This window comes from Lithobates pipiens, unplaced genomic scaffold (genome assembly GCF_037356315.1).
Source record: "Lithobates pipiens isolate NorthernLeopardFrog02 unplaced genomic scaffold, aLitPip1_a1.2 Scaffold_25, whole genome shotgun sequence".
In the NCBI taxonomy this organism is placed as follows: Eukaryota; Metazoa; Chordata; class Amphibia; order Anura; family Ranidae; genus Lithobates; species Lithobates pipiens.
The window spans coordinates 66470186-66495438 of NW_027507787.1; the positions used below are offsets into that span (position 1 = coordinate 66470186).

The following is a 25253-nucleotide window of genomic DNA, read 5'->3' on the forward strand; positions in this document are numbered from 1 at the left end:
GTGAGTATTGCAGAAGGCCTTTCAGGAGATACTGCCACTTTGCCTTTAAGGGGCAGGTGACAGTGTCTCTTTAAATGAAGTTGAGAAACTTGGTATTAGAATTTTTTTGGTCAGAAAAGCTGAAAAAAAGTTATTTGACATCTACAAAAAGTAGTTTAAAAAAATGCCAGTGACCTTTTCAAGTCAGGACTTTAGACTGAAATGATTTGCTTTTCAAACAGCACTTGGGGGAGGTATTAAGACTACAACTAAATCTCCCTTGTCTACTGCATTATCTCCACCTACCTATTTAATTTCAATATTGCACTGTTAATTTGTCTCAGTTGAAGAAGCACAAAAGAAAGTCAACAATTTCCTTGCAAATGCAAGGGCTTATTTCTGCGACAAATGTATTTTCTCCCCGAGGTCGTGCTGTGATTTTATGGCCAGTTACGCTTTCTGTTGTCGCATGAGCCAGCTTCTGAAGGTCAAATGTTTCTATTCCCCAAGCTTTTGTCAGATCAAATTAATTGCGTTCACTGAATGGCTAGGAGAAGTCAAGCGATATTATCAGAAGCTGATTTAGAAATACGAGATTATTACTACCTGGATTATAAATGTATATACTGCAAAAAAAAAAAAGTACAGTAAAGCTAAAGACTAGTTTTCAAGCTATAAAAACAACGTGCTGACAATACACTAAAGATTTATAATGGACTGCATTGACAATGGTTTTGTGTGCTCCATCCACATTTAGAATGTTCACTAACATTAAAAAGAAAAAGAAAGAAAACATCTGAAACTGACATATTACTGACTCGATATATTGTAATTAAGATCTCAGCTGAAATGGTAAGCTTTCTTCTACCTAGTAGAGATAGGCTGAACGACCCCCTGTTCAGTTTGCACCAGAGCTTTCGAACATTAAAAAAGTTTGGAACGGAATAATAAACTCCAATGAAGTCTATGGGACCCGAATGTGAAAAAAATCAAAAGTACCCATTTTGAAGGCTTATATGCAAGTAATTGGGCATACAATGGTTATGGGGGTCTGGGTACTGCCCTGGGGGACATGCATCAATGAAAAACAAGTTTGTAAAAAACGTAATTTTTAAACGAGCATCGATTTATTACTGCTTAAAGTGAAAGTATAAAAATGAAAAATTCCTTTCAATATAGTTCCCTTAGTCCACCTGTAAAGTGTCACAACTGTACTGTGTATAGAGGCTGCTGCAGCAATAAATCCATTTATAAAGCCCAAAAAATTTAATTTTCCCTGCAAGCTTTCTTTATTTTGTAACCACTTGAGGTCCGGGCCATAGCCGAATGACGGCTACAGCACGGACCTCAATTTCCGGGAGGCCGTCATAGGATGTCTTCCCCTGTGCATGCTCCCTGTGCGCACCCTGCAAGGCACACAGGGAGCGCACTGTGAACAGCTTAAGGAGAAAAAAAAGCCGATCACCGGCTTATGTTAAAAAGTCATTGGGCCCGAAGAGGAAGGAACACAGGCACCTCATCTGTGCCAATCAGTACCACCTGCCAGTGCTACCTGCCAGTGCCCACCAGTGCCACCTATCAAAGCCCACAAGTGCCACCTATCAATGCTCACCAGTGAGCCAATCAGTGCCACCTATCAGTGTAAGCAATCAGTGCCCATCACTGCCACCCATCAGTGCCTTATCACTGCCACCTAATCAGCGTACATCAATGAATGAGAAAAATTACCTGTTTGCAAAATTTATGACAAAATCTAAAAAGAAAAAAAATTTGGTCTTTCAATTTTTTTTTTAACAAAAAATAAAAACCTCAGAGGGGATCAAATACCACCAAAAGAAAGCCCTATTTGTGGGGAAAAAAATGATAAAAAATGTATTTGGGTACAGTGTTATATGAATGCGCAATTGTCATTCAAAGTGCATCAGCGCTGAAAGCTGAAAATTGGTCTGGACAGGAGGGGGGCTTAAGTGCCCAGTAAGCAAGTGGGTAAGCAACGGCTTGGGGAGCCAGTCTTTGTGATGAGGCCACAATGTAGTGAATGGGGAACAAGATTAGAGATTTTTTGGATAAATTCTGGTGTCTATACCACAGACTGTAGATTTCTGCTTCTGTAATTTGTGCTAAAAAATTGTTCTTTGGGTGTCGTGGCCCTTTCACACCGTAACCCTTGTGATATCGGGGGATGTCTAGCTCAGTGGTAGATGCATTTTCAGCAAGTTCACAGCCAACAGAAACTTCAGTTTAAGGGCGTGGTAGCCCACTTTTACTGGAAGTAACAAAAATGAAAGTTCATACATGCATGAATTGCCCACACAGGGGTTCTTCTCCCAAAAATTACAACATGAAAATGCCAAGCCACCTCACTCAGCCTTGGTCGTGGTACAAAGCTGCGCAGGCCCACTCCTGGCCTCTAGGAAGGGGTCCTCCTGACTATCCAGGCTTTCACACTCCTCCAAGACTCACTGTCCCCAAGACTCTCTCTTCCAGTTGTCTCGGCTATGGTCTCCTGACTCTCTCAGTTCACCATTCTGGAACCTCTCCCACATGGAGTGCCATCTCAAGGATATTGCCTGGGTTCTTAAATGGCAGCACGCTTCCCTCCTGACTGCAGCAACTGCTCCCACACCGACTCCCCTTAGCTATGCTCCTATCTGCCTTATAATGAGTGTGTGCACCTGGGGACACACACACACACACACAACCTGCAGAACTTCTGGAAAGCCTGGACACAAGACTGAAGACTCCATCCCTCCCAATGCTCTTTGAAGTCTTCAAGTTTCCATCCCCAATCCAGACTTACAAAATCCAGAGAAGACTTAAAGCATAGTTTTCTCTGCTCACCAATCTTCTGCTGGAACTTCTCAAACTGCCTTTTTGAGGGTCCCGTGTCCATTTTACACTAATTTTCACAGAGACAGGGGCTCTCACTCTCACACTCTATAGAGGTACTCTTGATGAAAGAAAGAATTGGCCTTGCTGTCAAAAATTGCCACAGTTTATCCCAATGACACCAATGATGGGATACATTTACTCCCACTGAAACAAGCAATGGGGCATTATTTTTCCCACTGACATTGGGACCTTTTCTACTCCCAATACCATCACTTCCAATCAAGGCAGATGTAAACACTGCCTTTTTATTTCTGAAAAACACAGATGAATGTTTTTGTTCTTTATTTATTTTTTTATTCCATACTTTCAACGGTAGAGGAGAGATGCTTTTATTTCTATCACAAGGTATGTTTACATTTACATAAATTTTTTAATTAAATAATAATAAAACATTTTTTTAAAAGCGCCTCTGTTCTCCTGAGGCGAATGCATAAGTGGGTTGCACACGCATATGTAAAGAGTGTTCGTATCTCTAAACTGGTAACCAGTAAAAAGGTTTAAAGTACCGCCTATGGAGATTTTTAAGTATCGTAGTTTGTCACTATTCCATAAGTGTGCGCAATTTTAAAGCACCATATGTTATGTATCTATTTACTCAACATAACATCATCTCTTATATTTTTAAAAAATTGGGTTATACATATTGTGTTTTTTTGCACGGCAATAACCACCATTTATTCTTTAGGGTTTCTGCTAAAAATATATACAATGTTTGGGGGTTCTAAGTAACTTTCTAGCAAATAAATTCAGATTTTGCTGTAAACAAATGTCAGAATATGCCTGGTCTTCAAGTGGTTAAAGACAACATAAAACTAACAGAACAGAGGCTGCTATTCCTTAATTACTGCTAAAAACGATAGTTACCTGGCTGTAAATTTGATTCAATGGCTTCAAAACTTTAAGGCGCTAACCTGGAACAAGTTTGTGGATCAAGACTTCTGATTTCTCCTTTTCTCCTTTTCTAGGTCTGTGACCCAGAAAGTACTGAAGCCAGAAGGCAAAGCAAATAATAGGATTTTTTGTGTACTCATCATAAAATCCAATAAATGGAGAGAAACGGAGGACATAGTTCTGTTTTAGATAGGCAAGGGTTAGGTTCCCTTTAATTGTAACTCCTCCTGATAGGTAGAGCTGTGAGTCATGGCCTTCTTTTAAAAAGGTGGGTATAGCCAAATGGATCAGGTGAGTGCAGCCAAGTGGATCAGAGATCTGTACTGTGAGACTTCAGATCCCCACCCACTGCTTCTCCAGCTGAGAAAAAAAAAAATCCTTTGATCCGTGCATTTTAGAATGATCTACAGAAGAAATACCCTCTGAGTACCAATGCTACATGGGATAGTGCCACTCACAGGAGTAGAATGTTAGGTACGAACACACACACACACACACACACACACACACACACACACACACACACACACACCTCATTTACAAGACACAGCATTACAAAAAGCTAAATATTTTTTAAACACAGGCAGCAGCAAAACCAGATGGGCAGGTGCTGTGTCCTGAAATGAAGACATAGCAGATGATCATCTACTGCATCTAAGTACTAACTAAAGGTATTCCAGCACCAGGAACAATGGTGCCTGAGTTCAAGCACCAGGAACCCCGATACCACTCTGCAAAAGTATTGCATATTCTTTTGATAAGAAGTGCACAGTTTGTGACGTTCCCCTCCTGTGCGCCTCCCCCCATCCATCCCATATCACTACATCTGTGGTAACTGCCCCTCCTGCAATTTTGTAATCCCATGGTCTTGGTCCTAGTGAGAATTTAAAACAGAGCTGTGTCCTCCAATGAACAAAAGAGGAATTAGTGTTCTAGGTAGGCAGCAGCTCTCATATTTCCCCATATTATGTAATATCCATACTATAAATACACAAAATACCTGTGGCGCTGGCCAGAAGTCTTGTAAACCTGATAACTACCTGTGCACTCTGTCTGTGCTAACTGTTATTGCTCATAATTATTCTCGGCTATCCCTGTGGAATACAAAACACTCTCACCCCTATATTATGGAGAAGAGGAAAATTTTGGGTGGGGGGAGTTCTGAAGTCCCTTGCTAGAGAAACAACTTTGCTCCTCAATATATACAGTAAAGTGAGTAAAGTGAGTAAGTGCTGTCCCCCAAGATCAGGAAGAAAATAAAAAGTGCCTAAAAAAAGGAAAAAAAGCTGCCATCACATCTAGTTACCAGTAAGCTGCATTATATTGCATTTTTATGCCTGTATTTCGCTACATTTTGAGATAACAAAGTTAAACACTATTTACACCAGGGGTCTCAAGCTGGCAGCCCTCCAGCTGTTGCAAAACTACATGCCTCTGCCTGTGGGTGTCATGCTTGCAACTGTCAGCCTTGCAATGCCTCATGGGACTTGTAGTTTCGCAACAGCTGGAGGGCCACCAGTTTGAGACCCCTGATTTACACATGAGGTCAGGGTTTACATTTGTGTCAAAAATCCCTATTTGATAAAGGCAGACAAAGACAAAATCCAATAAGGAGGATCTTCTTGCATGTGCTAAAGCTGATACTCCTAGGAGGAAGAAGAACTAGAGAAACATAGATGGAAAGGGGATCGGTATTCCTGTTACTTTTCAAGGGAGTATCAAGTAGTAAATATAATTAAAAGGAATTTATGTACCTATTTTATATTTAGACAAAAGTCTACATAAGGTCCTGAAGGCAGGTTGCCAATTTTCTAGTCAGTGGGCACCTATTCTAGGCTCCTTTTTGTCACCTATCTTTTTTTTATGAAACGCGTCAACTTGCTGTATTAGATAGATATGTACACTGTGGAGTTAATAATAAATGAAAGATTTTAAAAGCAATTAACAGAGTTGTGGATCATTTACTTTGATGATTTGCCTACAGCGGTGTGACTGTGAATCGTGCGCCTGTCTGTTCAGAGGAATTCCTGCTAATTCATGGGTAGCGTGCCAGACACCTTGCCCCATTTAAAAGACAAAATCCAGCCTCCAGGACTGAGGACCAGGTGATGTGTTATTTTCAGGATTAGTGGGTGATAAAGAGAAAACAGACAAAAAAAATGAATGCTTTCACCATATCTCAAGTCTAGTAAGGCACCCTTTTATGTTCTTGTTTATGGATTTATATACAGTACGTTTTAATCTACCTCAAGTTTTACTTTTACAGAGAATTCTAGGTTTAAACACTACCGGATATGTTCACATGGGCAATTAGCTCGCATTGCCAGGAATATCTCCCTTGTTCAAATATTTTATTGATACAGAAAAAAAGAGTAAACATACAAAACATAGTAACTCTTGCAGAATAACCCCAAAGAGGAAGGGTGAAAAATAGTGTGCATAATAGTGCACCAATTTTGTAGGGAGAAAGCCCATAACAATATGGTAAGGAAAGCATAGAAAACAAAGATGATAAATGTTTGGTAACTGTAGTATAACACTTTATAGGGGAGAATGGTTAACCCCAACTGTTCAGCTACTGTAGGTCACGTATGGAAGGAGAAAGAGGGGAAAGGACCACCCCTCACAACAGCTAAAAACATATGAAATACTCTGCATAACAATCAAAAAGGAACGGATAACGCAAGGGGTGTGCACAGGGTTGGCCCTACCATAGGACCCAGTGGGCCCATGGTCCTAGGTGGCATTTTAAGAGGGGCGGCAGCCATCCCGGCTGTCTACCGAGATCTGCCTGTGGGACTGCTGGTAAAGGCTGCATCTAATGAGTGTGCAGTATATGCTGCCTGTGAGACAGTTTCACACTGAGCTGATAGTGATTCTTGTCAGAGCCCTCAGTGTGAAACCCGACATGTAATGTAACTGAATGCAGAGAGAGACCAGCTGTCAAAATTGAGTGTTGAAGTCAGGGGTGTAGGCGGGACTCATCAGCTACCAAACCCCAGCCAATGGGATAGGGTCTGGGCGGGCCACTACTTGTATGTGGCCCCATCCCCTTTCTTAAGTAGCCCAATCATTGGCTGATGTTTAATAGCTGCTGGGTCCTGCTCACCCCGTGTCTCGCCCACCTCGACATCACCACTGAAATTTCACAGCTGGTCTCTCTCTGCACTGCCTATGTTGATACTGAATTCCATGTTACACCAGGCAGTAAGGAAAGACTGGACAGAGGCTTGGGTGCTGCAATCCTGAACTGGGAGAGGAAGCATGGAAACACACTTGTTACAGTGTTTCTGACAGTCTAGATGCGGAATACGGGCAGAGATGTAGTGAGGAGGGCAGGCTGTCTGAAAGTGCACTGTTTTGCTGAGTGACTGTGTAATCAGACTCCTTGAGGCTGCAAACATCTGCATGCCTCTGTAGCAATCAAAGTACAATGTTATGCCTTCTAATGCCACGTACACATGATCAGACTATCCGGCGGACTTAGTCTGGCGGACAAACCCGCCGGACTTTCCGAACGAGCAGACCTGCTCCCCCTCCTGAGCCGTACCAGGCCGCGTGCCCTCAACATGGGGGTTGCTTTGGGGAAGGGGGGCCCTGCAGCCCCCCCACCCCAAAGCACCTTGTCCCCATGTTGATGAGGACAAGGGCCTCTTCCCGAGAACCCTGGCCGTTGGTTGTCGGGGTCTGCAGGTGGGGGGCTTATCGGAATCTGGGAGCCCCCTTTAATAAAGGGGGCCCCCAGATACCAGCCCCCCACCCTATGTGAATGAGTATGGGGTAAAATGTACCCCTACCCATTCACCTGGTGAAAACATTTTAAATAAAATACAACACAAGGTTTTAAAATAATTTATTGCACAGCTCCCGGGGTCTTCTGTCTTGGGGGGTCTTCTCGCTGGACTCCTCTGCTATCTTCTGCTAGCTCTTTTACTAGTGGAGGAGCCCGGCTTTCTTCTTTGTCGCCGCTGCCGTCCAGGGTCTTCTTCCGACTTTGGGGGTCTTGTCCCCCTCTTCGGTTCTTTTTGCCGGGCCTCCGCTCCTTCTTCCAGCTCTTTTACTAGCGGTGGCCTGGTCTTCTGTTGTTGTCGCCTCCGCCTTCTCTTTTCTTCTTCTTCCTTGAGATGTTGACTTGACGCTGTCTCTGGCCATAATGACAGGGGCGCGTTGTGCGCCGACTTTTATAGGGATAATGGGCCTGGTCACCGGGTGATGTGCCCGCCCCTTATGATATCACAGTCCCAGCATCCTCTGGGATCACAATTTTTGAGTCAAAACTACTTTCTAAGTCTGATGGACTTTTGGGGAAAAAAAGTCCGCCAGAGCCCACACACGGTGGACTCTGGTCCGCCAGACCAAGTCTGCTGGATAGTCTGATCATGTGTACACGGCATAAGGCTCCATGCAAACTAAAGCTCATAAAGGGCCATTTTTGGGAGTTTTGGCATTTTTTTAACAGCCCATAAACTGCCCTTTATGTTATCCTATGTGTCCATGCACACATGGACATTTTTGGACGTTTATCAGCAGTGGCGTTTATGGGCTGTTTTCTGAATGCCAAAAAATCGCATTCAAGAGTTCATAAACGCTGATAAACGCTCAAACGCATGGCTCACCAGCGTTTATTAATGTTTTTGATCCATTGAAAAAAACGCTAATAAACACTATTGCAAAAATGTTGAAAGACTCACTGCAAAGCTACTGGCTAATGGGGCTGGAAGGGTGCTTTGTGCTGAGGGGAGTTTAGGACTGTGGGGGGAGAACTGTACTGAGTGGGGATTTGGGGGGTAAATCTTCATGGGAGAATAAGACCTCAGAGGGGAGATTTGTACTGAAAGGAAGTGATTTAGTTGTCGTCAGCGTTCTCATGCGGTGCGATTTTGGAGCCCATTCAATTTGAATGGGCTTTAATTCACACCAGAACACAGAAAAATTAATGCAGGCACTACTTTTTGGTGGTGTGCTTTGCAATCTTCTTTGCAGAAGATCACAAGGGTAGTGCTTTCCAGCAGCATCAAAAATGCTCACAGAGGAATAAATACAATTCCAAAGAAAACAAAAGCAAAAAACTAAAAAAAAACATAATTAACAAAAAATGAAGGCCCCGTTCACATGTGCTTTGCTATCTGAAGAGCTGTCAGCATTTGGATTGCTCTTTAGAGAGCTTTTAACAAGTGGTGAGGTGGCATATTGCCTCCTCACTGCCTGTTTTAACCCCGCACTAGCACGTTGCAATCATTTGCCTTGCATGCAGTTGCAGGACACTTGGGTATAATTTCTGCTATGGTTGTGAATCCCAGCATCACAGTCGTGGTGGCATGTGTATATCCCTAGCCACTGCCTCCATTGCTAAAGGGGGTAGCAGTTTGGCAGGCAGTAAAAACACTGTTCAGCCATGGGTTTTTACCACCCCCAAACTCATGTGGCTAAGGACTCATTCATCCATCCATTCATCATCATGTATTCTGGCCTTGTGAATAAGTACATTGTTCACACAGCTGGAGCTGCATGTTAGGGATGTAGTTGTATGAACACAGCCACAGTTCTAAATTTGACAGGTGTGCAATTGTAGGGGAGTGGTCCTGAATGAACACTTTGAGGCCGTACACCTGCACTCACACACCTGTCAACCATAGTGTAACATGTGGTACCTGCACATAGCTCCAGGTGGCTCCAGCCACATAAACCACTGATTCACATTGTACAGGCCACAGTACCATTGCGAATGAGCCTCAATACCTCATTCACACATAAAGCTTTTATTTCTCAATACACTTTCTTAGCTTTTAGATTTAGTAGGAATTCCGTTGTGTGTGTGTCAGGTAGACTGTATGGGGCCCCATGAATTCTAACAGCAGCCCTGATTACATGACAGGGTCACACACAGTTTCACTAATGCTGCGTACACACGACGATCAGACTATCCGGCGGACTTGGTCCAGCAGACCAGAGTCCGGCAGACAATCCGCCCATGTGTGGGCTCTGGCGGACTTTTTCTTTCCGAAAGTCCGGCGGACTTTTTCTTTCCAAAAGTCCGGCGGACTTAGAAAGACATTTTGACACAAAATTGGCCGCCAATCCAGCCGTCTGTGTGCTAGTCCTCTGGACTTTTGAAATGAACGGACTTGCCCACACACGGAGAAAAGTCTGTTCATTTTGAACGCAGCTCCAGGTAGACGGGACTAGCAAAGGAGGTCAATGTCGCCGCCTCCATCCGGTGGTCTTCCGTCTTGGGGGTCTTCTCACCGGACTCCTTCGCTATCTGCTGCTAGCTCTTTTACTAGCGGAGGAACCGGGCTTTCTTCTTCGCCGTCATCGCCGCCACCGTCTGGGGGTCTTCTTCTGACTTCGGGGGTCTTGTCCCCCTCTTCGGTTCTTCTTGCCAGACCTCCGCTTTCTTCTTCCAGCTCTTTTACTAGCGGTGGCCCGGACTTCTGTCGCCTCCGCCGCCTTCTCTTAACATCAACAGATTTTAGCTGTGACCCACCAGGCCAGCCCCCCATGGACAATGTTCCTGGCTGCTGAGTTCATCTCCCCATCCCTGCACTCAGTTTGGCCGATTGGGCCAGTCCAGGGTGTGCATGTAGGGGTATTGGGCTTGAGAGTTTGTGGAAACTAATTAGGCTACTTTAAGTAAAATGAGTAGAGTGTTTTTCGCGTCCTGTTCATTCTATCATCTGGACAGGCTGTAGGGTAGTCCATGTGTAATGGACAAAGCGATCAGAAAAAAAAAAAAGATGAGAGAAGGTAGAGAGGAAAGAAAAAAGGGAGGAAGAAGCAGCAGAAGAAAGGGTGAGGGGCAAAAATCAGGGGGATGTGAGAAGAAGCAAGAAGCAGAGGGACTAAAGGGGGGGGGGCACAAGAACAAAAGAAGTAGAGATAGGTCCCTGGGGTGAAGTGGGAGAGGAGATCAGGGATCTTCATCCAAGGGTCCCTAGCAACAAATTTATAGGAAGTTCAAGGGGACAAAAATGTTTAATCGAAGCCTGGAGGGAGATAATGGTCCACCTATGGTTTCCATAAGCGTTCATATTTTTTTTATCCTGTCCAAGAGAACTGCTTCCACTTTGGAATGCCAGGAATATCTTCACATGACCAGTGATTACCAGTAGTTTGTGTGCATCTAGCATAATTACCGCAGATTAATTGCTGGCTGTGTGAACAATCATGAATAGCTGTGGTGGCCATCAGCCTGTCATTGCATTGTATGAGATCCACAGACTCTTGCCACTAGAAATCACAGGGTGTGTCGATAGCCCATGTGAATAGACTCTAAGTGGTTGTAAACCTCAGATGAGAAATATGAACAAAGCATATCCCTCTATAGTATGTACTTTTCTCAATTAAGGGCACCAAGTGTAATTTCTTTCTGCTGCTTCCTTCCTCTGTTATCAGCATGAATCACTTCTGACAATTTTTCCTGACACCCAAGAAAAAAAAAAAAAAAAAAGGTGATGGGGAGAGATCTCCAGCTGATTGGCAGCCTCAGATCTATTCCTGCATGGGGGTGTGTCCATTACTTCCAGTGAGCTGTCAGAGCTTTCCTTCCTTTTTTTTCTGACAGCTCAGTAAGCTTATATTTTCTGGATGGATGTAGAGAAGAGAAGACTGCAGATAAACAGGTACAACTTATGGAGAATTTGTTTCATCTCTGTGAATCATCTGAGGCCAGTTACTTCACTGGGTATATGTGAGGGTTTACAACCACTTCAACCTCTTCCAACGCTACAGCTTAAAAACGGCTACAGAGTGGGCTCACATTGCTATCTATGGATGTCCTCCCGAGATCATGCTGCCTGCCCGCCCCCTGTGGCACGTGGGCAGTGCACTTTGCGATCTTTGTATCCTTAGGACACTGCTGATCACAGATGGAGCTAAAGGGCCAATCAGAGTGGCCTTTTACAACATGATCGGCTGTGTCCAATCACAGCTGATCATAATGTAAACACAAGCTGGTTATTGGCAAGCTGCTTTCCTCATGCTGACAACAGGAGGAGGGGAGCTTGTGTGAAAGGAAAATCTACACTGGTAATCAGAGCACTGATTATCAGTTCAGTCCCAACATTGCCCACCAGTGCTGCCTATCAGTGCCCACCAGTGCTGCCAATCAATGCCCACCAGTGCCCACTATTGCTGCCTCATCAGTGCCCACCAGTGCTGCCTCATCAGCGGAAAATTTTTTTTTACATGTTTGCTAAATTTTATAACAAACTGTGAAAAACGTATCTTCTTTTTTGTTCAAAATTGTCGGTGTTTTTAGCAAAAAAACAAAACAAAACAACTCAGTGGTGATTAAATACCACCAAAAAAAAGCTTAATTTGTATATATATATAAAAAAAAAAAGATAAAAATGTTGTTATATGGGTACAATGTAGCATATGACCACACAATTGTCATTCAACGTGGGAGAGTGCTGAAACCTGAAAATTGGCCTGGGCTGGAAGGGGGTAAAAGTGCCCAGTAACAGCCCATTTTTCCTTTTGTATTAACATACTTTGTGTTCAGTACTTTGTGTAGTATTTTCTTTCCTCTTGAAATGTTGCAAGATCCATTTCAGTTATAACTATAGTTTTCCTTTAATGAGATGCAGTTAACAGGATGTCAGATTGTGCCTGCTCATTTGTGCTGTTTTTTCTCACCACGCTGACTATTAATCAATGCTACATAGACTTTTTCACTGCTTATAACCTGCTATGCCTGGAAAAAGATTCAAACATTTGTTTAGACTGTGGAGCGGAGCTTTCACTACCTTTGTTTGCTACTTGATTTCACAAGGCCCACCAGCATATGTCTGTGTTGACTGGCTGTTTTATGAACGGCTGTAAATTTAGTAATTATTTGATGCTGTTATAGTCATTTTAGCAATAAAAACAGATACGTCTCCCGGTCTTTCTGAGATCTTTTTGCTCAGCATTATGCAGTAAAATTTCCCCCGACAGTATAAAAGGTCTATGTGGGAATACCAAAAAATAAATGTACACACTCACCTCCTTGCTGCAGCATCGGTGTAATGTCCCCTCTAAGCCCGAGAACTGAGCGACCACATGACCATTGATCACTCAATTACCGGCCAGCTCTGAGCAGAGAGTAGTGATTGTCAATGTGTATTGATACATACACATTTACACCTCCAATCCTAAATATAAATCCAATCTTAAATCCAATATTTTAGATAATTCCGTGGATAATAGATTCCATATGGGTAATATTTTGTTTCTTAAATGGTTATGTTGAATCATGACAGAAGCTATTAATGTTATAACTTCATTAAACTAACTAATTTTATTAATATGACTGGGTCCTAATTAAATCGTAATGAATGTTCTTTAGACAGCAGATTAAAAAATAATTAGTAGATACTTACAAAGACTTCAATTGTGACAGGTACAGAGCTGTTCAGTGATGGTACCCCAGAGTCTTTTGCCATAACCATCAAATTAATAATACCATTTGGGATTTGTTCATAATCCAGGGGTCGAACCACAGTAATAACTAAAAAGGCAAAAATTGGACAGAAATAATAATAACTGATACAATATAGACATTGTGTTTTATTAATCCAGTGTGTTATTTTCTTATGTGAAAAGTAACTTTACTAAAGCTAAAATAGCATTTAAACGAGGTGTAAAGTGCTCTCGAAAGCTCCATTATCACCCCCACTGCTCAGCTGGGTTTTGCTTTAATAAAATAAAAATGCATAGAGATTATGAGTGCGGAAGCAAAGATCAGAAACCCTGTCTGAGCTCCAAGTTGTAATTTAAAGCTTACATGGAGTCGTCGGCTCTCCTCCAGCCACATGTTACAGGATTGAGTCAATCACCAATTACCAGCAATGTCACAAAAGAAGAAGGGGAGTACATCATATGCTCTCCCATTTTGCAAAGCTTCTTCATTTTGAGAAGTAGAAGGACTTCCAGGGATTATCTGGTGGCCCTGCCCTGCATTAGCAAACCAAAAGTTTATTAGACATCATGGACTGTCTCAGTGAAAGAATTGAAGAATGATAAAGGAGAGAAGAAGAGTAAGAAGAGAAAATAGATAAAGAGAATAAAAGTGAGATAAAGAGAGGCAGAAATATGGAAAGAAGGGCCTTCACTGTTAACCCAGAAGATTTGCCTTTCTGTTAAATGAGAAGTATGGAGTTGTTTTTTTCTCCAATCATACTTACCTAGGTGGATGCACCATCAGTCCGATGCTGCATCTGTCCCCCTGCTGGCTCTAACACTGAGATCCGAGCGATCTAACACCACTGATCCCTTGGTTCTCAGAGCTCCCTGAGCAGAGAGCTGGTACCTCTCAGTCTCTGCTCTGCCACCTGCTTGCTCATTGCAGCGCTGGGCTGTGGAGTGGGCAGGAGCATCCGGCTCAGGCTCTCAGCGGATATGTTGAGAGGCTGAGTTAGGTTCCAGTCCAGGCATGTGGGCAGATCCCAACTTCATTGTCTCAATCTTGCCTCAGCCTGGACCTACTCTGTGACCTCAGCCAACAGCCTGCTGTTTGCTAAAAACGGGTCACAGGAGTGCAGAACGAACTGCACCCCTGTGATCCAAAGGAGAAGTACAGCCAAACAAGCTCTGGCTGCACTTCTCCTTTAAGTCACTCTAACTATTGCTCAGGATAAATCTAAGGGAACTAAGCTTGAAGTTTAAACACTCCATTTAGAATTTTACACAAATGACTGAGGAATGCTTACAGTAACATTTACAGCAAAATATTATAAACCTTCCATGTATGTTCTGCAAATTAAACAGCCTACACAACCAGTATTGCTATTAAGAGTGTCTACAATGTTGGCTAGGCTGGTTCTTTTGTGACTTTGCTTATTAAAAACAGTAAACACGTAGCTATATAAAAATCTGTTACTTGTCATCCCTCACCTCCATAGCCTTCAGAAATAGAGATGTCGAAGAAGTTGCGGAATGCTGAAGCCTCGGTAATGGTGTAGGTAATTTGGTTGTTTGGTGGAGAGTCTTCATCAGTTGCCTTCATCAAAACAAATACAGAAACAAATATTCAGTATGACAAAAATGTATACACGTTACAGAACAAATGTGCACTTTATATAAATTCCAATACTAAAAGGCAAAACGTTTTTTTCTTCATTTTGAAAAGAATAAGAAAAGGTTAAAACCATTGTGAAGGTTTTTTGCCATCTGTGTCCGATTAACAGGCTTTTCCTTCACTTCCTGGCCCATAGCCAATAAAGGAAGTGAAAGGAAATCCCACCAAAGTTAGGGAATCTCTGATTGTCACCAGGGCCACCAGAACTAGTGTCCTTATTGGAAGATTGCCCCTCTATTCCTGTTCTGGTCACTTTCACTCTCAGGGATACTGGTAAACAGAACACATATAAGGAGTATCTCATTAATGGGGTCACAGACCGCAATAAAAACTTGACAGGTATTCTATTCCCTCTCCACCCTACCTAAAACTTTTTAAAAAAATTACCGTTAGTATACGTTGAATATTTTTCATGTAGATGTTTTTGTATATGTACCGGTTTAGCAGTCTTTTTCAGTGCATTATTGCACATGTGGTAATGTAATTTTGAATGGGCTGCCAACACACTTTGGTTACCTGTCCCATTTTTTTATAATGCATCACATAGCTCATGCATTCTGGTGTGCTGCATCTTTGGTATGTTGCCAGTTACTATACGTGTTTGTTGGGTTGCTCTTTTAAATAAGTTTACAATATGAAAAGTCTAGGATGTTGTATAGTATATATGCTTACTTCTGGTCAGGTAGTATCAAAGCTTAATTTTTTCCTCCAAAAAAACTTTAGGGGATTTGCCATTTAATATAAAACAACAAAGGAGTTGAATTTAGCAACAATCTACTTATGTTAGTCTCTGATGTTAAAATAACCTCATATATAGTGAACCCCTGAGGTTCTTTGTGACTTACAATCCAGGTGTGTGATCTGTAAGATGACATAGTAAGGAATTCATTTCATCTAATTTTTATAACAATGTCCTCAGTAGCTGAGTACCCCAGTGCCTTTTCTGAGAACAGGAGGCTCATATTGTGCCTGGAAACTATGAAACAACAGGTCACATTTGGCAGAGAATTTTTACCAATTGAACCTTTGTGTGTAGTTGATGAAAAGCAGTTTGCTTCTAACTATTATCACTAATTCTAGGGAATTAATATGCATAAAAGGTTTAACTGAGCTGTTAGATCCTGCTGTGAATAATCAGCAGACTTGGCCAACTCATCAGTCTTGGCCAAAAAAACAAAAAAATCTGATGCGAGAAAAAAGAAAAGCCAGCCAATAACACGTAAATAGAACAGAGAAAATGTACTTCTCACCCTAAGTTTAATTATTGTGACCACAGACGGTTCGTTTTCTCGGATTGCTCCTAGATACAACTCTTTCTGAAACGTGGGGATGTTGTCATTGACATCCAGTACGTTGATGCGAACACGGCCAGTTGTCTCCTCACCACCACCATCCCTTGCGATCACTGTGATGGTGTAGCGTGGGGTGGTCTCAAAGTCTAGCCGGGCAATCAGTGTTATTACACCTGTGTCCTTGTCAAGTGAAAACCTGAAAAACAAACAAGAGGACAATCCATGTAATGCTTAAAAACCCATGGCAAGTACTTTTTATATTTCAAACTGTTTATTAAAAGAGAAGTATGGACTTTGTAAAAAAAGAAAAAAAAAGAACATTTATACTCACCTAGTTGGATGCAGCATCAATCTGATGCTGCATCTGTCCCCCTCCTGCTCTGCAATGAGAACTGAGCAAACACTGTGGATCACTGAGTTCCCACCCCCCCCCCCCCCCGCGAGAAGACAGCCGGGACTGTCAGTCTCCGGCTCTATGCTCTGTCCCTCCAGTTTTCACTGGAGCTCTGGGCTGTGGATGGGGCAGGAGGGGAGGCTGAGCCAGGTGCCGATCTAGGCTGCTGGTTGGATCCCAACCACAAAGTCAGGATCCTTTCAGAGCCTGGACCGGCTCAGTGACGTCAGATGACAGCGGACTTCAGCCTGCTGTCAGCTGAAAATGGGTCACGGAAGTGCAGAACATACTGCGCTCCTGTGATCTATAAAAGAATTATAGCCAATAGCTATACTTCTCCTTTTTAAGTTTTATGAGCAGTAAATGAGAAAATTACTCTAAAATGATAGGGTCCACAGAATAAAAGCTATCACATAGATGAACAAAAGCGTTCACCACAAATTAATCTTACAGTACTAACACGTTGTATACGAGAATATGGCAAAGCCCATCGAAAGCTAAACCTTTAAAGTGTTACCAAACCCACAACAGTAAAATCAGTCTGTATATGCAGTAAACCATGCTCGTTATACTCACTGTGGAACCTAAGGGGTTAATCATCTACATTGTGTTCAAAGGCTGTTTGATTCTGTTTTCTTCCACTCTCCCCTAACCATCTCCTGATAGTACAGAGCCTTGTGGGCAAGCTGCACATACTCAGTTTGGTGTGTATTGCTAGAGAATTTTTTTGTTTTTTTTGGGAGGGTGCATGTGATCAACACAGGGCCAATCAGGACTGTCCAGGCAGAGGGTCAGGGGTCCTTCAGCCTCACAGGACAGTCAGAGGAGCTTTAACTCCTACAAGCTTTAACTAGACACTAATAGAAGTCACAAGACTTCTCTAACTGCTGATGAGAAAAGGTATTTAGCAGTTTATATTTACTAAAACTATTGCGTTCCGTGTTCTTTATACCATGGGAGACCAGATATAGTGAATGTAGGCTCTTAGGTTTAGTAACACTTTAAAGTTGTCGTAAGTGCTGTTTTTCTTGTTTGATCTTACATACAAACATAATAAAAACACCAATGTTCACTAATAGGAGATGTAATAGAACATACGTAGAGAGAGAACAGAGGTCAGAAAAGAAAAGTAAAAGAGAAGATTGCATTGGCTAGAAGAAAGGGTCCGCTCCAGTCTCAGTCTGCAGGAAATATATATTTAATCCAAGGTTCCCAAGTCTTAATAAATTTAGTAATGTTATTATGGAGGGCCAACACGGTGCTATCACGATTCATGCTGCTAAAAGTATTTATAAAATTTGCTGTTTAGGCCACTTAGTAATATCGGGATGTCATTTCTGGAAAAGGGCTACCTCTGGAGACCTAGAAATATTGATATCCATTACCAAACAATTAAGATTAAAGAGTCTTATCCAAAATCTGCACGGCAGCAAGTACTTCTTATTGAAACACCATAGCAATGTATTCCTGGTGTGTGCCATTGCAGTTCTGAAATACAAAGCTATATAGTAATTGTTTGAAAGTAAGCAGACACATTGTTTTGTGGTACAGTAGGGAATGGCTACTATTTTTTTTGTCTCTAAAGTACTTGTGAAGTTAAGAGAAAAATCTTCATTTTATTTATTATAACACCTACCATAAGCTGTGAAATAAGGCCTCTTACACTGTAACACCATTTGCTGTCTGCTGCGCTTATTGCTGCGGCATACAGTGCCACCGACAATGACTTTGTTGTAATGTTTACAGGTAGTTTTCTCAGATATGTTGATGATTCTTTGCATGACTGATTCACACTATCTCAGGGAATACAGACTATACACAGGAGGGTATATCGTAAATGTGTCAACTATAGGTATCTCCCATTCACCCTGCTTTGTGTTTCCGACATGTTCTCTGCTGAAACCACGCTGTCACCAGAGCTCCTATCTGTAGAGTTGAATAAAACTCATGTAGCAGGGAAGTGCCAAAAAAAAAAAAAATAGCTACATGAAAGAACAACAATTCATAAAGCATCTCAAAAGGTGTCTTAAAGTAACCTATTAAATTCTGCAGGCTCAAAATGTAACAAATACACTTGGAGAGAAGTTGTCAATTTCTTCCAGATCTTTTTTATGCTTCACTAGTTGCTGAAGCCATCATCCCTAGTCTTCATAAATCATTCCCTTGGTTTCGGTTTTTAAAGAAAACTTGGATATCGGAATTTAAAGTAATGGTTTCCATACATTTAACTTTATTACCCAGCACCAAGAGGTTTAAAATGAAATATAATGAGTCTGGCTTACTAAAGAAGTTGAAAATCTTCACACAATAAATTCTTTGACTATACACTTCATTTATCCAATCATGTGAAAAGCAAATTTTGACGGATTATTTAAAGTTAAAAAGAACAGTTTTTTCACATGACTGGATAACTAAAATGAATGTTCACACAAAATATATTGTGTAAAGATTCTCAAATCCTTAAGGGCTGCTCAATGCAGTCCTACTGGACCTGGTGTGAAGGGACCTTCGATGAACCAGTCTTCCCATGTTTTCTGAGCCACGTAATTCCACTGAACGTTTCACCTTTTGCCTTAACTGCACAAAATATTGAACACGGCCCATTCCCCTACTCAATTTACCCTCTTGATTTTTTTTTTTTTTGGATCATTCTCAAAACTAGTCACCTTCTTATTTGCCACTGAAAAAATGAGCTATGTTTATTAAAATTGAAAGTACAACTAAAGACTCCTGTGTGACAGTCTCAACAAGTAACAACACCATCACAGGAAGCCACATTGAGTGAAATTCACTGGCATATGGTTGCCATCCGCCCCAGGGGACAGTCCCCATATTAAGGAGTTTTTCCATGACAAACAAATGCCCTGGCAATGTACTGCTCTGGTATCTTGTGTTGCCGGTTAGCAAGTAAGGATCACAGGCACTATCCCAATATGGTGCAACAGCTGGCTCACAGTCTTCTCTCTAATTCATCCCAAAGGTGTTCTATCAGGTTGAGGTCAGGACTCTGTCCAGGCCAGTCAAGTTCCTCCACCCCAAACTCACTCATCCATGTCTTTATGGACCTGGCTTTGTACACTAGTCCAAATTATTTGGTGGAAGGGAGATTATGGTGTGGGGTTGTCTTTCAGGGGTTGGGCTTGGCCCCTTAGTTTCAGTGAAGGGAACTCTTTAGGCGTCAGCATACCAAGACATTTTGGACAATTTCATGTCCCAACTTTTCCTGTTCCACCATGACTGTACACCAGTGCACAAAGCAAGGTCCATAAAGACATGTATGAATGAGTTTGGGTTGAGGAATCTCAACCTGATAGAACATCTTTGGGATGAATTAGAGTGGAGACTGCTAGCCAGGCCTTCTTGTCAAACATCAGTGCCTGTCTTCACAAATGCGCTTCTGGAAGAATGATCAAACATTCCCATAGACACACTCCTAAACCTTGTGGTCAGCCTTCCCAGAAGAGTTGAAGCTGTTATAGCTGAAAAGGGTGGACCAATTGAATTTTGAACCCTAAGGACTAAAACTGGGATGACAAAGTTCAGGAGCATGAGAGGGAGGCTCCCCAATACTTTTAACATTATAGTGTATATAGTTACATTGGTACAAACTGCCATACATAAACTTTATGTGCGTGTAAATGCAGGTGTCCCAATACTTTTGAAAATATAGTTTTGGTATAGGGAGACCATAGTTCTATTTTAAATACCTATACTGCACGCTGATTATTTTGGATGCATGGCAAATTCTAATAATTCTGAGTCGTTAAAATGACTCTAAACACATAAAAAAAAAAAAATACCAAAGTTTTATACTTACCTGTTCTGTAAAAAGGTATTGCAAAGAGCGTCTCAGGCATCGCTCCTGGCTGCTCCTCTTCTTGGTGTACTCCCTTGGCAGCAAGCTGTCATAGATATATACAGAGATGCTTGGCCCCACAGCTGCTCCCTTTTCACAGTAGTTGATTGACAGCAGCAGGAACCAATGACTCCTGCTGTCTCAGAAAAACCTGTGAGAGCGGGGAGAGCCATTACAGACCGGCACAGCGCTGGATCGAGTGATAAGGGAAGGAGGGGGGTGAGGGGGCTTACTGCTACCCCCAAACATTTTTTTACCTTCATTGATTAGAATGTTTAAGCTTTGCAACTACTTTAACCAATGTGTCAAATTCAATTGAAAAATGCATCCGCACCCTCATTTCCGCCTGTGAGGACCTATAAACAATCTTCATGCCCAGTATCTGATAGATGCTGAAAAGGAGATTTTTAGTGCGGGAGGAGCAGGATGAATGTGACCCGATGTTTGCTGCATCCAAGCCGATAAGGACAAAGATGACACTTGCTGTAAGATAGCACTTCAGTTTGTAAAGCGGAAGTCTATAGTGTCGAGCCGCACTACAGGCAGAAAGAAGCCTCCTTCTGTGTGATATACGCTGAGAAGTATCCCTTGTTTATAACAAACACATTAATGTGCTTTTTTTATATGTTATGCTTTAAAAGCTTTATGCACGCTGTCAGCAAAACCTGCTACGTTATAATTTATCATCTTTATGACCAGGCTTTTTTTTTTTATATTCTGATCAGAGTGATTCCAGTCAGAAAGCTTTTTTGTTTTTTAGTAAGACTACTTTCCCACTGCTTACTGCAAAAAAACATTTTTTCCCACATTTTTGATGTATTTCCGGTGAGTTTTGCACCCGTGAAAAAAGACATGCGACTCAATAAACCACAGGTGCGTTTTTGATGCCTTTTTGCAATGTTTTGTTTCATATTCTATTCCTTTCTGGGGAGGTGCGTTTTTGGGGCTTTTTTTTTTTTTTTTTACTGCATCCAATATGCAGCAAAAATGCACCTTGCAGGACTTGGGAAAAGGCAACGGACCCACAACTGACCAGTGTGAGGCGTTCCATAGGATTTAATGGTCATGCATTTTTTCTTATCCTTTTATAATGCAAAAACTGAAGAAAAACTGATCAGTTTGAAGGCAGTCTAATTTTCAGAAGTTTGCAAAAAGCATACGTGGCTGTCTCTGTCTCTCTCTTTCCCTTGAAAGCCAAGAACAATATTATAATACAATATCCGGGGGCAATAAACAATCCATCTAATTTCTGTATATGGAGGAATCTGTTTGCTCTTTTTTTCAGTGGGCTGAATGAAAAAAAAAAAATGAAAACTACTTTTACTTGGCAATTGCATGCACATGGGAGACCTCTTTCCGGCAAGGTGCAGCGTCTGCCGGACCTTTTAGCTGAGAAATTCAGAGCGCATGCGCTACTGAAGTCAGCGGCTGCCTACAAGGGGAATATTCTCCTAAACTGTACAGGTTTAGGGGATATTCTTTTTACCTATAGGTAAGCCTTATTATAGGCTTACCTGTAGGTCAAAGTAAAAAAAAAAATAATGGGTATACAGCCACTTTAAATTATAGGTATTGCAATTACCTTTGACATTTGTGAATGTAATGAATACAAATTTATCCAAATTATCCAAAATAATGAATGCCGCACAGTGTTAATTTCATCGACTAAAACATTTTAGCCGACTAAATTATTATTTTAGTCAACTAAAATACGACTAAAACAACTGAGATGGCTAAAATATGACAAACTAAAATGGCATTTTAGTCAAAAGACTAAAACTAAATTAAAATTTGACTTCAAAATTAACACTGATCTGTAGTGCATGTTCATACCTCAATGTAATGTTATATAACATATTCGATTTTTCACTCCAGCAGTATATAATGAGTTTTCAAATTGTAGAAAATTGTTAACTAATGTATTACAATTGAATTACACCCATTCGATTTTAGACGACTAAAATTAGTTTTAGTCGATTAAAATATACTGGAGATTTTAGTCGACTAAAATGTAGGACATTTTAGTTGACTAAATTATACTGGAGATTTAGTCAACTAAATACGCCTGAAACTAAAACAATTGCAGAAGACTAAAAAGGGGCTAAAACTAAAATGCCATTTTAGTCCTAAGACTAAATCGAAATTTGCTGCCAAAATTAGCACTGATGCCGCATCTGAACAAATGGAACGTAACAAATTAATAAATAATAAAAACGTATTATTATTATTTATTATTATTAGTTTCTTATGTTCCATTGGCTTAGATTTTTTTTGATGTTATTTGTTGTTGTTGTTTGATGTTATTTCAGATAATTCATAACTTCGGATAATTTGTATTCGTTATGTTCACTAACAGCCAAATTTGAAAGGAAATTTCAATATCTAGAATTTAATAGTTATTATTTCAGATTTTCGTTCTTATTTGCGGATTTCCAAATTTTCGAATTTCCAGATTTCCGAATTTTAGAATTTTTGGGGATTTTTAAATTTCAATTGTAATGAATGACCAAAAAAAACAAAAAAAAAAAAATAGTGAAAAGAAAAACGAACCAACTTTTCGGCACTGCACATGTCTAAAGCAACTCACAGTAAAAAGGTACACTGCATATGAACTTGCCCACATCTAACTACTTTTCTGCTAGCACTTACCCACTCCAGTCTAGCTGTGTGCGTTTGGACATACATATGTATTTTAGACAGTTAAAAATAGTCAAAATAAAGCTACACCTTGGTCATGGAATACACAGTAAATAAAAAAAAAAGATCTTTGTTGATCAAAAATTATAAACAGGGGGCGTGGCTTGCGCACGATCCGGATGGCCGCTCGTGCTTGAGGCTCCCGCTAGCCGACCGGATAATCACCGCTAAACGGACAAGATCAACCACATCGAAGGGATTACCGAACTCCGGTAGTCGCGCACAACTCGACGGCATGCAAACGAAAAGGACGAAAGAAACGTCCAAAAGCTGACGGCCCTTTCTTTCCAGCGCGGAGGCCTCAGACAAGATGGCGCCGCCGGCGCAGCATCGCGGAATACAACAGCTTATTCCGATCTTCCTGACGGGGATCCAGGAGACATGGCCAGAGAATGTTCATCCTCGCCCCGAGCAGACTCTCCCCCGCTAACTCCGAACTCTCAGAGCCCAGCCAAAGCGCGGATGCGCCTGGATGCAGCTTACCAGGCCGGAACCACTGTGAGTACAGACCTCCATAATGCTAGCGCCATAGCCTCACTACAATCCTCCATAGCGGCCTTCCCTACATCGGGGCAACCAGTCCTAGACTCTACCATGAAAGACATGTTACTATCCCTCCAGTCTTCCCTCATGTCCAACTTATCTTCACTGATACACAACTTCTCAGCAGATATGAGACGCATGGGGGACAGGGTGCAGTACATGGAGGACAAAATGGAGGAGTGTACAGAGACTGTTAATGATTTAGTTGACTCCTGTACGGCCCAGAAAGAGGACACGGAATGGATCAAACATAAATTGGCGGACCTTGAGGACCGCTCACGCCGCAATAATGTGAAAATACGCGGAATTCCGGAAACGGTGCCCCCCGCAGATCTCCACAATTTTGCTAGCACCATGTTTTCTGTGATGCTTCCTGAGCTGTCTCCTATAGAATTAACAATTGACCGCATACACAGGATCCCTAAGCCTAAGCACCTAGCGGACTCAGTTCCACGTGATGTGCTCCTGAGAATTCACTTCTTTCAGGCAAAAGAACAGATCCTGTCTAAGGCCAGGGCAATGGTTACGCTCCCAGCACCTTATGCAGACATCCAGCTGTTCGCTGATTTATCGCAGTACAGGCTCCAATCAAGGAGGCAACTGAAGCCAATCACAAAAGCCTTAACCAATCACAAAATAATCTACAAATGGCGCCATCCGGCTACCATTATGGTGGCATTCAACGGCATTCCGCACACGATCTCTACCCTAGAAGGAGGTATGAAACTGCTTCATTCCTGGGGCATACTCAGAATCACCAACCAGGCCCTAACAAACAGGCCTCTCCACCCCACAGCCGTCCGAGGGACTGCTCTCACCCCAACTCAAAATGAAAGCTCTTGCCCGTTCTTACTACGAGCTACTGCTTATAATCCGGGCCGGCTAGAGGTTTGCTTCTCCTGAGTCTGAACTCTACCCCCTAGTCTACTCAGCTCCCGCTCAGGCGGGTGTTAGCTGATCTGTTCTGTTGTGAAGCTCAGTTCCTGTTAGCTGCTTCTTGAACTGTTAACATTTCACATTTCTTTTTTTTTCTCTTTTTCTTTATTTTTCGAGTGTTTTTGTTCCCAGCTTACACCAGTGTTCCTGATTCTAAGGCACACCAGCCCCAGAAGCGACGTGACTGAGCGGTGACCCCTCGTACCTCCAAGTGCGCTCATTGGAATCCTGCTATTCCCATCATGATCATCGCAACTGACTATCCACCGCGAATACCTACGCAACTAAAGTACAACAGCGCCCAGCGGCCGTAAGCTTGATATCTTCCAGCTGTAAGTGCAACCTATTCTTCACCTACGAACATTAGTCACCATGTCATTCACAGTCCTCTCCCTAAATGCAAAGGGGTTAAACCACCCGGCTAAACGTGCATCCCTATGGAAAACAGCCCTGTCGCTTAATAGCGATGTGCTCTGTGTACAAGAAACACATTTCACCACGGACTCTCCTCCCACTTGCCAACATAAGCTATTCCCTCATATCTTTAAAGCATCCTTTACGAAGAAACAAAGAGGAGTTTTCATTGCAATTCGTGACACTGTTGACTTTCAACTTCAACAATGCATCACGGACACCGAGGGTCGCTACATTATCCTGATATGCAGGATCAACAACACTCTGTATACTTTGGTGTCCCTCTATGCCCCCAAC

General features: G+C 41.9%; 1 protein-coding gene across 2 annotated transcripts in view; it reads right to left on the reverse strand.

The window, feature by feature from the left end:
- CDH23 (cadherin related 23) overlaps window positions 1-25253 on the reverse strand; it is a 1769196-nt gene that overhangs the window by 620303 nt on the left and 1123640 nt on the right. For both annotated transcript variants that reach the window (XM_077454574.1, XM_077454575.1), the window contains exons 15-17: window positions 16075-16312; window positions 14641-14746; window positions 13128-13255 (exon numbers count right to left, since the gene is read on the reverse strand). In XM_077454574.1, the coding sequence (XP_077310700.1) occupies window positions 13128-13255; window positions 14641-14746; window positions 16075-16312 (472 nt within the window). The remainder of the gene's footprint in view (window positions 1-13127; window positions 13256-14640; window positions 14747-16074; window positions 16313-25253) is intronic.